This window comes from Silurus aristotelis (assembly GCF_946808225.1).
Source record: "Silurus aristotelis genome assembly, chromosome: 20".
Lineage (NCBI taxonomy): Eukaryota > Metazoa > Chordata > Actinopteri > Siluriformes > Siluridae > Silurus > Silurus aristotelis.
The window spans coordinates 8,427,849-8,441,407 of record NC_139593.1 but is presented as its reverse complement, the minus strand read 5'-3'; the positions used below and the strand labels follow the sequence as shown (position 1 = coordinate 8,441,407).

General features: G+C 40.8%; 1 protein-coding gene across 1 annotated transcript; it reads right to left on the bottom strand.

Moving 5' to 3' along the window:
* Nucleotides 1-1,093: 1,093 nt before the first annotated feature.
* On the bottom strand, nt 1,094-13,221 carry poll (polymerase (DNA directed), lambda). The gene is made up of 9 exons (XM_083522969.1): nt 13,050-13,221; nt 12,737-12,872; nt 11,105-11,402; nt 10,771-10,885; nt 9,367-9,687; nt 8,647-8,820; nt 6,486-6,614; nt 5,506-5,674; nt 1,094-1,791 (listed from the first exon to the last, which is right to left on the bottom strand). Exons 2-9 carry the CDS (start codon nt 12,843-12,845, stop codon nt 1,430-1,432), a joined length of 1,677 nt encoding a protein of 558 aa, XP_083379095.1. The 5' UTR covers nt 12,846-12,872; nt 13,050-13,221; the 3' UTR covers nt 1,094-1,429.
* Between the last annotated feature and the right edge of the window lie 338 nt (nt 13,222-13,559).

Below are 13,559 nucleotides of genomic sequence, written 5' to 3'. Positions count from 1 at the left end.
CTTGAACTTTCACCGTAAATCCACATCAAGTAATTGTCTAAGAGCCTCAATATGGATTTTTTAAATGTATTTAATCATACACTCTATGGACAATTGTTTGTGGACACCGGATTATTAGATTGGTATGTGCTTTTTGAAAATCCCATTCCACATTTAGTCCCCATTTGCTGTTGTATTTGCTTTTCTGGACTGCTCCTCCTCCCAGTGACGTTTTACCCTGGCTGATGTGATGAAAAGTCACAGCAGAGTCAATCCATGGAAAGCTGTATTGCAGGGGTATGGTCATGCTGGAACAGGTTTGGGTCTCCTAGTTCAAGTGAAGGGAAAATTTTATTCAACTGCATCCAAAGACATTCTATACAATCAAGTGCCTCCAGATCTGTGGTAAAAGATTAGGGAAGAACCCAGTAGTGGACGAAGTACACAAACCATGCAGTTAACGTAGAGGTACAGTAGGTAAAATACTCGAGTTGAAGTACAAAACTATTTGCCTTCAAATGTACTTAAGTATCCACAGTACTCTGATTTATCTCTATAATGTCCTATTTCTCATTATAATGTTCGTCTTTGCTTAATCAACTCAGTTTATGTGAAAAGACTCCGTTACTCTTAGCACCAATCTATTAATAGAATCATATTAATGAGTCAAACGCTGATTGATTTTTATCAAAATGACCAAAAACTTTTTTTCAACTACTTCAAAAACATCACACAAACGAGGCTACAGGTGTTGTGGCGAGTTCAAGTCAGGAGTTTCTTCCATCATTTCTTCCTCTCAAAATGTTCTGCTTGCTGTTGAACTGTAACTGTATGTATGTATCAGAAGACGCCACCAAGTGGCAATCAAAACAATTTCAAAACAGAGCGCGCGCTTGACCCTGATTGGTGACTTGATGCAAAATGTAGAGTAAAAAGAAAGATATTTGAAATGTAGAAAAGTTAAAGTCTCCCCAAATGGAAATACTTCAGTAAGGTACAGATACGTGAAAAAGCTATTTAAGCACAGTAACAAATTACATTTACTTTGTTACTTTTCACCACTGGAAGAATGACATATGGTTGAAAATGTGAGGTGTCCCAATACAATCATCCATATAGTTGCAATATTTTATTAATCTTTGCAATATAGAAATATACCATTTAAAGTGTTGTATCCTCAAAACAATCCTTGTCATTTGGCAACGCTTTGGCTAAAGCAACGGACCTCATGCACACATTCAATCACTGACATGATTATTTCTGCATTCGCATGTCCATTACAATCAATTTCATCATAAATATGCACATCGTGCAGCACAATAAATAAATAGCACTATAAAGAGTGAGGATTAACCCCTGCACCTCTGATCTACATGATGAGATAAAAATGATAAAAATATTAGGTTCAGTAGCTGTCAATCTAAAACAAAGAAAAACTAAAGTGTCCTTGCTACCAGTCTCTCTCATGAGGCTCTCTGTATGGGATGCCCAGGAGCTCAAAGACCGCTCTCTCAGTAGGTGTGCTCAGCGGCAAACCTGGGACCACCTTTACGCCACGGTTTCGCAGAACGCCAGCGTTCAGCGAGTGTTCGGACAGGCTCATGGACTTGGTCTTGGCAAGTGCGCGCATGGAGCGGTTGAAGTGGGCCGAACCTGTGAAGTAGAGTAGGGCGCATGCAAATTCGTTCTGTGGCACCACGATGACATCGAGCCTCCGATGGCGTTGACCCGCGCCTGGCAGGACGCATACGCCCATGTACTTCTTCTGCTCTCCGTTCTCCTCGTGGCTCACCAAATCGTCAGTCAGGAAGCCTGGTGAATTCAAACAAGCAAAGGTAAAGAGCTTTATTTCTTGATTTACTTCACATTCTCGGTCTGTTTAGAACTAATATTTAGTATTGACTCCCTGTTTACATAAAAAAAAGGTTTCAGGCTTCAATTCCAAACAGTCAAAAAGACAGATTACTGCATTACCCTGAATGAGTGGTAAAATATTTAGGATTATACCAGGTTGCCTTAAATGACAATTATTACACATTAACAATATAAGTATTGGTTTCTTCTTCTTCTTTCGTCTCCCTAACCCCGGTCCTCTACATCTGCCTCTTTCACAACAACACCTGCATGTCTTCCCCTCACCACATCCAAAAGTCTTCTCCTTGGTTTTCCTCTTTACCTCCTTCCTGGTGGCTCCATTCTCAGCATTCTCCTACTGATATACCCCATGTCCCTCCTCTGCACATGTCCAAACAATCTCAATCTTGCCTCCCTCACCATGTTTTCAAAAACATCCTACATGTGCTGTCCCTCATTTCTAATACTCTTCATCCTCGTTACTCCCAACGAAAACCTTAACATCTTCAGCTCTGCTACCTCCAGCTCCACCTCCTGTCTTTTACTCAATGCCACTGTCTCTAAACCATACAACATCGCAGGTCTCACCACAGTCCTATAAACCTTCCCTTTTACTCTCACAGATACTCTTCTATCACAAATCACTCCTGTCACTCTTCTCCACCCACTCCACCCTGCCTGCACTCTTTTCTTTACTTCTCTAACACACTCTACATTACTTTGCACTGTTGACCCCAGGTACCTGAACTCCTCCACCTTCTCCACCTCTTCTCCCTGCAACCGCACCCCTCCACTGCCCTCCCTCTCATTCACACACATGTACTCTGTCTTTCTCCTACTGACTTTCATTCCCCTTAATTCCAGCACATACCTCCACCTCTCCAGGCTCTTCTCAACCTGCTCCCTACGCTCTCCACAAATCACAATATCATCCGCAAACATCATAGTCTACGGAGACTTCTGTCTGACCTCAACTGTCAACCTGTCCATCACCACCTCAAACAGGAAAGGGTTTAGATCCGATTTTTGATGCAGTCTAACCTTCACCGTCCTCATACATGTCCTACACCACCCTCACATTCTTCTCTGACACACCTGACTTCCTCATACAATACCACAACTCATCTCTCGAAACTCTGTTGTACGTTTTCTCTAAATCCACAAACACACAATGCAACTCCTTCTGAACTTCTATACTTCTCCATCAACATTCTCAAAACAAATAATGCGTCTGTGGTGCTCTTCCTCGGCATGAAACCATACTGTTGCTCACAGATGTTCTCTCAGCCTGGCTTCCACTACTCTTTCCCATAACTTCATGGTGTGACTAATCAACTTAATACCCCTGTAGTTACTGCAGCTCTGCACATCTACCTTCTTCCTAAAGATCGGTACCAGCACACTCCTTCTCCATTCCTCATTCATCCGCTCACCTTCCAAAATCCACTGCCATCTCTCCTAAACATCAAACATCTCTCCTAAACATCTCTATGCTTCTACTGGTATGTCATCTGGTCCTACTGACTTTCCATTCTTCATCCTCTTAATCACTGCTCTCACTTCCTCCTTACTAATCCTATCCACTTCCTGCATCACCATCTCCACACCATCCAACCTTCTCTCTCTTTCATTTTCCTCATTTATCAGCTGCACAAAATACTCCCTCATCTTCTCAACACACTCTCCTCACTAGTAAACACATTTCCATCTGCATCCTTTATTGCTCTAACTTGCAGCACATCCTTCCCAGCTCGGTTTCTCTGCCTGGCCAATCGCTATAAATCCTTGTCTCCTTCCTTAGTGTCCAACTTCTAATACAGCTTCTTATATGCCTTTTTTTCTTGGCTTTCGCCACATCACTCTTTACCTGCTGCCGCATCTCCTTGTACTCCTGCCTACTTTTCTTATCACTCTGCCTATCCCACTTCTGTTTTGCCAACCTTTCTCCTTACGCTCTCCTGCACTTCCTTATTCCACCACCACGTCTCTTTGTCTTCCTTTCTATTTCCAGATGTTACACCAAGTACCTTTCTAGCTGTCTCCCTTATCAATTTTGCAGTAGTTGCCCAATCATCCAGCAACTCTTCATCACCAACGAGCCCCTGTCTGACCTCTTCCCTGAATCTCATACTTCAGTCTTTCTCTGCCAGTTTCCACCACCTTATTCTTTATTCAGTCTTTACTCTCCTCCTCTTCTTCTTCACCTCCAAAACCATCCTACAGACCACCATCCGATGCTGTCTAGCTACATGGTCCCCCGCCAACACCTTACAGTCTCCAATCTCCTTCAGGTTGCATCTCCTACATAGAACATAGTCCAACTGTGTGCACCTTCCTCCACTCTTATACGTCATCCTATGCTCCTCCTTCTTCTTAAAACAAGTGTTCACCACTGCCATTTCCATCCTTTTAGCAAAATCTACCACCATTTGCCCTTCCAGATTCCTCTCCTTAAGGTCATACCTACCCATCACCTCCACATCACCTCTGTTCCCTTCACCTACATGCCCATTAAAGTCTGCCCCAATCACCAATCGTTCATTCCTAGGTACACCATCTACCACTTCATCTAATTCACTCCAGAATTTTTCCTTCTCCTTCATCTCGCAACCCCCTTGTGGAGCATAAGCACTGATGTCATTTATCATCATCCCTACAACTTCCAGCTTCACGTTTATCACCCTATCAGAAAATCTCTTCACCTCCACTGAACTCTTACTGTACTCTTCCTTCAGAATCACCCCTACACCATTTCTCTTTCCATCCACACCATGATAAAACAGTTTAAATCCACCTCCATTGTTTCTGGCCTTACTCCCTTTCCACTTGGTCTCCTGAACACACAACATATCTACCTTTCTCCTCTCCATCATATCAGCTCCCTCTCTCCCTTTACCAGTCATAGTAACAACATTTAAAGTACCAACCTGAACCTCCACTCTCCTCCATTTCTCCTTTCCCTGCCATCTCTGTAGACGTCTTCCTCTCTCCTTCGGCCAACAGTAGCCAATTTTCTACCGGTACCCTGTTGGCTAACGATACCTGTGGCGGTGGTTGGTAATCCGGGCCTTGACCGATCTGGTATGAATTTCTGATTCACGATTCGTATATTTAATTTGGCACGTTTTACACTGGATACCCTTCCTAACGCAACCCTCCCCATTCATCCAGGCTTGGGACCGGCACTAAAAGAGCACAAATTCCTATGAAGGGCCAAAATGTAATCTTTTGTTATACTAAAATTAAAAGTGCAATGGTTCCCCTCATTTATGATTTCATACCTTTTAGAAATAAATAAACAGGAAACATTACTCTATAATCTGCTACGGTAATGCAGCTCTGTTTTAAAAGATTCCTATTTCATTGAAACATATGGTACAATGAAAACATGAGGAAGGTGGTAGCTCAGTGGCTAAGATGTTGAATTTCTAAAAAGAAGGTCATGAGTGCAAATCCCAGCACTACAATGCTGCAACTGCTGAGCCCTTAAACAAAGCCCCTGGTTTTTATACATGAAATATTTTGATAGATATTCAAAACAAAGATGTATTTGTACTGGGTTCCATAACATGAAGTAAAAAAAAATCTCTAAAGCAGCATAAAAAAAAAAAATTCTATTTAGTCAGCGATTTTATTTAGATCAGTGAATGTACTGATGAAGCGGAAGCATACCGCTCTGATGAAGGATCTGGAGCACTTTGGTAAAAACGCTTTTGTGTGATTGGCCGTCTGGATGAGTGATGAGCACGTCCACATCTCCACACGTGGGTTTCCCGCGCCGGTACGAGCCGCACGTCACCACCAGCAGACCCGGGTTTACTCTGTGTGCCGCCTCTCTCACCTGTCAATCACAAACACAATCAAATGATACATACGAGACACCTGCTGCCAGGGTCTGAACGTTTTATGCTTCATATCAGAGGGAACATCCAAGAAAACACACTTCACTGTGATGACTGCTATGAGGTTCACACATATAATGCGAGTTCTATACCGATTAAGGGAAATGTATGTGAAAGTCAGGCGTTTAAGGCTGATTAAAGCTCCGTCACTGGAGATGGAGGTAACATGGCCGAGTCTCTCTGTTCTGTATTCGCTGCCTGTCTCCTGGTTTTTAAGCTTTGAACCTGCTTGAGGAGAGGTTACATGCACTACATATCATTCTGTCAGAGACAGAATACACATGCTATCCTCATCTTGCTCATCTGTCCTTTCTATCTGGCTGAGGAGGGAAAACTGAGCAATACTATAAGAAAAACAACTGGCTTCAGGCCTCAGTTTAGCCAGAGAGCAAAGGGAGTCTCTGACTTATGATGCGCCAACTTTCAAGACCTCCTCAGGGAAAATAGACACGCTCTCCATCTCTGGTTTCACCATCAAGCCACCAAAAAAGATAGACAGTCCTCAGTTAGCCAGAACAACCTTTTTTTTTTTTTTTTTTTTTACACATTACACTTAGAAATGTGCCAGTGTGTGAACAGCTCAGCATGTATTAGTAATATAGAGCTGAATACTCCCTCATTGCACGTTGGCTTGATAGGATGACTACGCTCGTTTCCTTTCCCGTTAGCTCTCTACTGAGTTTGCGCCGCGTGGCACAGTTATAGTTATGACATGTCATGAAACGGGACGCGATGAAGTCTGTTACAGACCGTTTTCTCGATGGCGGCTGCTTCGCTTCTTGGCATGCGATCGAGGAAGTCGTCGTAGTGCTTCAGGCCAATTCGCAGCGTGTGAGTCAAAGTGGCCTTGGTTCGAATATCCTCTAGAGTACGAAACCCCTGAAATGATAAGAACAGTTTTAGGTCAGGTAAACTTTAAAACATGTGAGCCGGGTTTTGTTCGTGGGTCGAAATTAATGTCGACATTTTATACCAATAATAAGAGACTCGCATGCTGGTTTGGGTTTATTCTGGTCGATTCGTACATGACTCCAATAGCTTTTATTTATTTTTTATTAAATCGTAGTCTTCAGTTTTGGATCACATTTTTTATCAAATAAACTGCAGTGCAACAGAGAGAGAAAAGACCAAAAAAAAATTAATTACAAATCCATAAAATAATTTCCATTTAAACTTGAATACATTTGCAAACGATCCACACACAAATCATCATCATCTTCTTTCAGATGCTCCCGGTAGGGGGTCACCCCAGCGGACCATCAGTCTCCATACTGCTCTGTCTTCTACATCTGCCTCTTTCAAACCAACCACCTGCATGTCTTCCCTCACCACATCCATAAACATCCTCCTGCCTGGTGGCTCCATCCTCAGCAATCTCCTACAGATATACCTCATGTCCCTCCTCTGCACATGTCCAAACCATCTCAATCTAGAATCTTTTTCCTTGTCTCCAATATGTCCTAATACACTCCTGTCCACCCTCGTCACTCCGGATGAAAATCGCAGCAAATATTTTTTACATTTTGCAAATACAAAACAAAATGCACAAGTATCTTTGTAAATTTCCAAAAGTCTTTAAATGTATGAATAAATTGTTGAATCAGCAATTGTGGATACTTGTGTGTACATCACTTTGGCATGTGTTTGGAATATGTGTGCATGCGTTCTGCCAGTTCATATTTTCTGCCACTTCACAAATTTGTAAATGAAAAAATGTGCCCTTTCCTGTGGTTCTTTTCAAACTGTCATCACAAAGCTGGAATTGCTCCATTGTACAGGACGTCTTTAAATGCACTATAATAGAATTTTGCAATGACTTGAACTTGGAATCCCAAACCTGTTCCAGCATGGCAATGCCCATGTACACAAAGTGAGCTCCTTAAAGATCTGGTTTACATGCTTTGGAGAGGAAGATTTTGAGTGGCCTGCTATAGAGCTCTGATCTCATCCCTACTGAACACCTTCGGGATGAATTGGAATGCTGTCTGCACCCCAGGCCTCCGCAACTACATCAATAACTGCCTTTCGTAATACCCTTGTGGCTGATGAACACAAATATCCATAAGCACACTCCAAAATCTAGTGGAACATCTTTTATAGAAGAGTGAAGGGAATTATAGGAGCAAATTGGGACTAAATGTGAAATACAATGCTCAAAGATCACACACGTACTTATGACCAGGTGACCCAATACTTTTGGAAATAGAGTGCATGTATGTATGTACGTGTGTATAAAAATATATATTTACAGGCATTCATCTCAGCCAATCATAATGCACTTTGCTTAGTGTTTTGTCTCAAGATGCATGGAGAGGTGGTAGCTTAGTGGTTAAGGGTTAGACTTGCCCTTTGGTTTGAAGGGTCGTGAGTTCAAATCCCAGCCATACCAAGTTGCCATTGCTGGGCCCCTGAGCAAGGCCCTTAACCCTATAGCTGCTCAGTTGTATGAATAGGATAAATGTACATGGTGGTATCAAAATCGTCCACACTAGCTCTGTCTACACGAAAGTTGCTTATTTACCTGTTTACACACCATCACCTTCCAAATAGTCCCCAGTCCTCCCATGAATTCTTGAATATGTCCTGGAGGTCTTCTTTTTAAAGTGTGTCAAGCACATTCTGCTATTCGCCCAGCACCGGTTGCACGGCTCCTGAAGTACACAGGACGATGTCTTTAGGCACGCTTACTTATGAAGGTCGGTGCCCCCTGTGACTGTGCGTGCAGTCTCGAAACATTTTGATACCACCTTGTAAGTCGCTCTGAGGCGAACTTTTCTCCCTCCCTGCTGTACAATGTGATTTATTTGTTGCACATCATTTCATGCTTGCAGTTGATAACTTCCCGATTTGTCAGAAGAGCGTATAATCACTAAAGAGAAAAACCTGAGCTCCTCCATTCAGCTCTCCTTACCTGTTGGTACCAAAGCTGGGCAGTCTTTGCACCAACACCCCAGATGTTGGTGAACAACTCAAAGACGGGTACGGCCTCCCCAAAATGGTCCAGCTTCCCCAGGTGGCCGCTCTCCATGATCTCCACAATCTTATTGGCCATGTTCTTGCCGATGCCTGGGATCTTGAAGGCTTCCTGGTAACAATCAGGTCAGGGGTGTATCATACTTCATTTATCACAGTATCAGTGATCAGTAACTGAAATAAACTTCCTAATGCAACTAGGGATGCAGGAAAAGAAGTATTATATATTATTGTACTAATATTGGCCTGAACTGCTGGATCGGTATCATAATGTGTTTAACATATTTTCTGATTCAATCCACAGATGTATTTTTATATACAGTGCCTTGCAGAAGTATTCACTCCCTCGAACTTTTCCACATTATACAGCACAGGAAATGAAAAATGAAATGGGATTAATACATACTTAATTGGGATCTCGGCATGTAATTTTCACATTTGCGAATTGAACAGTGGATTTTTTTGGTTGCATAAGTATTCACCCCCCCCTTATGTCAAGACTTGGTAGAACCACCACTGTTTGCAGTTTGAGCTACTTTGAAATATTTTTGTGATATGTTATGCAATCATACTGCTGCCAGATTGTGAAACATTCTTGATCCAACAAATTTTGACTCATGGTATCACTGGCATGCATTCATCCCATCCCATCACTAACCTCATAAGAAGAGATCGGCTTGTGATAGCTCTTAAGTGCATTAACTGCTTTCGAGTAGCTCAGCGCCCTCCACTTGTCCCCCGTGTGTGTGTACACTTTGGCGAGCTGCTCCAGCTTGTCGGTGATGTGATCGTTGTGGTTCTTGCTCTTTGTCCGAGACGACTGGGCACATACCCACTTTCCCAGCACCCCGGGGTTTTCGGAAACACACTGCGAATCATCTGAAGGTCCAGGATCATATTTAACGCCGTTGATCAGAGCCTCCAAATCGTTCTGCAACACGGCATCTTCTTCTATGGGTTCGTCCTGAGTCTCAGGCACCTGTAGAGCATTAAAAAAGAGATGTCTATTAAGAGAGTCAGATTTTAACATTCGTTTCGTAATAAACTGGCGATTTGATTGGCATTTCAAAAACCTCAAAGTCCTTGTAAAACAGCCTTAGGAATGTATTACTATTCTACACATGTATTATGGGTACTTCATGCCAAATGAATACAAAAAGGATCAGAGTAAAGCGAAGATACATATACATAGAGGAAGTGGTTATGCAGGGCTTCTGCAGGCTTTACAAAGTCAAATTTAAGACTTTAAGAACATCCAAGACCTATACCACAACATGGCCTTAACCGAGCTCTAAATTAATTTTTTAAAAACCAAATATCGCTAAACTATGCACTTTCCCATAGCTGAAAAAAAAGAATCCGTTATATGTCTGTGGTACAATCTGAGAGAGATTTGCGCCAAATAACAGAAGCTGATTGGTTGTTGCATGTTGGTCTCGTTTGTAGTCATAATACAGTGAATTATATTTGGACTATCGAAAGAAAGATCTTTACCACCATGGAAACTAACAAAGAAAAACATTTAAAGTCCTGCGGGAACATTTCGATGAGTGTTATAGTTAGCGCTACATGGACATAGGAAAAATCAAGACTCGTTTTAAATGATTTAAGATCCAAAACAGCGAATTTAAGATTTTTTTAAAGCCAGAAGTTTGGGTTTTTAAATTTTAGATTATTTTTTTTTTAAACCCAGTTATGCGAAAATCAAAGTAGCCACATTTAATTGATTTCTGATTTCACTGCAAAACCTTGTCCCAATCCCTATCGGGATGAGGTCATTTGTTTACGCTCTCATAGCGTTAACAATATCCAGTCTTGGCATCTTTGGACGTGGTGAACCTGTATGGCTTTTTTTTTTTTTTTTTTTTTTTTACACTGTTAAATTACTTTCACGATCATTTTTGCTGATGCTCAGAACAAGTCGAATAACTCAAACATTCCCTGACATGATGATTTGAACCACAGGAGTTTAACCTTGAGCCGCGTTTCTGCTTTGAGACGCTGGATGAATTCAAATAAAAACAAACAAACAAGCATCTGATGGATTTTGCAGAGGCTTTACCACGTCAGCTGGATCATCTGGAGCTGATTTGTGATCTGGTGGCTGCGTTTCCTTAGGAACAGGGATGTGACTGACAACAATTTGTTTAGGTCCCTCAGCAGGAGTGTCCTCAGGACTATGGACAAAATCAATATAAGTTTATATATAATTATTAATAATAATATTAGGTTATAATACATACTTAAACATAGTTTCAGATCTGCTGAATTTGTACACAGTCATATTATAAGGACCAAAAAAAAAAAAAAGCACATGATTATAGCTATAGGATTAATGTTTGCACTTATACCATAAACAGCATGCTCCAGTTTAGATTTATAACCATCAGAAATACCGGTCACATGGATGAAGCCGGTAGTCATCTGTGCTCAGAAGGATCTTCTCTGAGATGCAAGCGCTGAGCCAAGTGCACTTTACCAGCTGCACTGTAGGGGGAAAGGTTTCCGTCTTCAGCAGCCTTGACGCTCGCTCCCGGTCCACCGACTCGTCCACGACCACGTGCGTGCACCTGGGACCATAAGCAGCTTCCACCTGGCCTCCATTCTGCACGATCTGCTGCTGGAATATGTCACACCGGGCATTTCCTATGCCAGCAGGGACTATGTGGACGCAGACACCCTGAAATACGTTCCCTAAAAGTGGAAAACAGATGTTGAGGAACAGCAAGCAAACGAGTCTTCCTACGAGACCCCTTCCAGATGGACATATGTAGTCTTTATAAAATGTTCTTTTTGTACACATTTATTACTAGTGATCTAGGTACTAGGTTTTAGACTGTTGTATCATACAGTGAAATAGCGGTTTGCTCTGGATAAATCACATCAATCATAATGAGACTGACTGGTAATTATTGTTACATTTCTCTAACAGCACAGCTCAGAGAGTGGCAAAGTTGATATTAATATGGTTATTTAGTGCATGATCTTTCGATAGTACACAGAGGCACTTGGCAAATTCTCCACATAAACTGTTGGTGAAGATTTCTGGGGCATGAGGTTTATTTAGTATATTTGGAAGGATTGCATTTACTACATTACAAAGTCAAAAATCTTACTTTTTAAATCTACATTTTGCGAAATCAGTCGTTCAGCAAGTCACAAATCAGGGTCGAGGTGGTATCTACTGATCACCAACGTACAGTTCAGCATCAGTTCAACAGCAAGAAGAGCATTTAGAGAGGAATAAATGATGGAAGAAACTCCAGATTCGAACTCGCCACAAAACACGTGGTTATTTGCATGTTTGTTTGTTTTTTTAAGATTTGGGGTCATGACAATTGTAATAGATATCAATCAGTGTTTGACTCATTAATATGATTCTATTAATAGATTGTTGTGCTGAGAGTAACAGTATCTTTTTACATAAACTGAGTTGATATAACAAAGAGTCTTGTGACAAAAATGATAATATGAACATTATAGCCAAAAAAAAATAAAAATCATAACAGTTTGGATACTTAAGTACATTTGAAGGCAAATACTTTTGTGCTTTATTCAAGTGAAAAAAAAAAAGCATTTTACTGAAGTATTATTTTATTATTGTATCTTTTACTCAAATACATGGTTTGTGTACTTTATTCATTGGGATGGATCATACTTGCTGACAACCCACTAGTCAAAGGATAGTTTAAAGAACTGAATCGTGAAAATGTGCTAAATGGAATAAATGTTAATATATCCATTATAATAAAAAAATACTGAGGAAATTAAAGACTTGCATTCAAACTGAATCAAACGTAACACTCCAAATAAATAACCTTCAGCAACAGACGCAACCGGGAAAAACTATCGGTATGAGAGTTCAACTATGGGTGCCGACTAATCGACAAAACCGATTAATTGGTCGGCCTCTACCCAGTATTCTCAGGAAAGCCTCCAAACATGGATAAAACACTTACTGGAGACGAATGAATTAAAGATTATAACCAATGCTGCACAAATTTGAATAAGGCAGTGAATTACATTACCAGTAATAGGCTGAGCCGGAGCTTTCTTTACTGGAACTGCATCTTTACTCTCATGTGGCCGATGTCTCTTTACTTTTGGGAAGGCTTTCATAATGCCATGAGTCTCCATTTTCAATTAGGTAACAGCAGAGGATCCCTAATGTAATTGTAAAATATAAAATATATCTTTACAGCAGTGTCAGTGCAGACAGATGAAAAAAACATACAAAACCTCTACGACACTATCTGGGGGACTTTAGGACCATGCAGTCTTCAAGTCTAATACACTCATAATATATTTTGTATTAATAATCTCCGAAACGGCAAGTCAGACCTCTCAAAAAAGTGATTTCGATTATTATTATTATTATTATTATAAGCTCCCCACGTCTTCTATCATCTCATTCTCGCCATTCATCCACTGTAAAGCTTCCTTTAAACCACCAAGTGTCGATTCTACCCACAACACAGCATTTAATGATACAAACAAGACGTTTAAAAAGATCACTTCCGGGTCACCGGTGCTTCACACTTTTTATGTACTATTATTATTATTATTATTATTATTATTATTATTATTATTATATATTACAATATTATTGTAATATTTGTTTGGTATTAACTAAAACGTTTTATTGTTAATATAGGATTAAACTATATTTTAAACAAAAAAAGTAAGCTCCCCACGTCTTCTATCATCTCATTCTCGCCATTCATCCACTGTAAAGCTTCCTTTAAACCACCAAGTGTCGATTCTACCCACAACACAGCATTTATTGATACAAACAAGACGTTTAAAAAGATCACTTCCGGGTCACCGGTGCTTCACACTTTTTATGTACTA

Coding starts and splice junctions, on each gene's coding strand:
- poll (XM_083522969.1), bottom strand. CDS start 12,845: ATGGAGACTCATGGCATTATGAAAGCCTTCCCAAAAGTAAAGAGACAT. Junction 10,886..11,104: donor CGGCTTCATCCATGTGACCG/GTATTTCTGATG, acceptor TTTTGTCCATAG/TCCTGAGGACACTCCTGCTG. Junction 6,615..8,646: donor CCCAGCTTTGGTACCAACAG/GTAAGGAGAGCT, acceptor TTATCATTTCAG/GGGTTTCGTACTCTAGAGGA.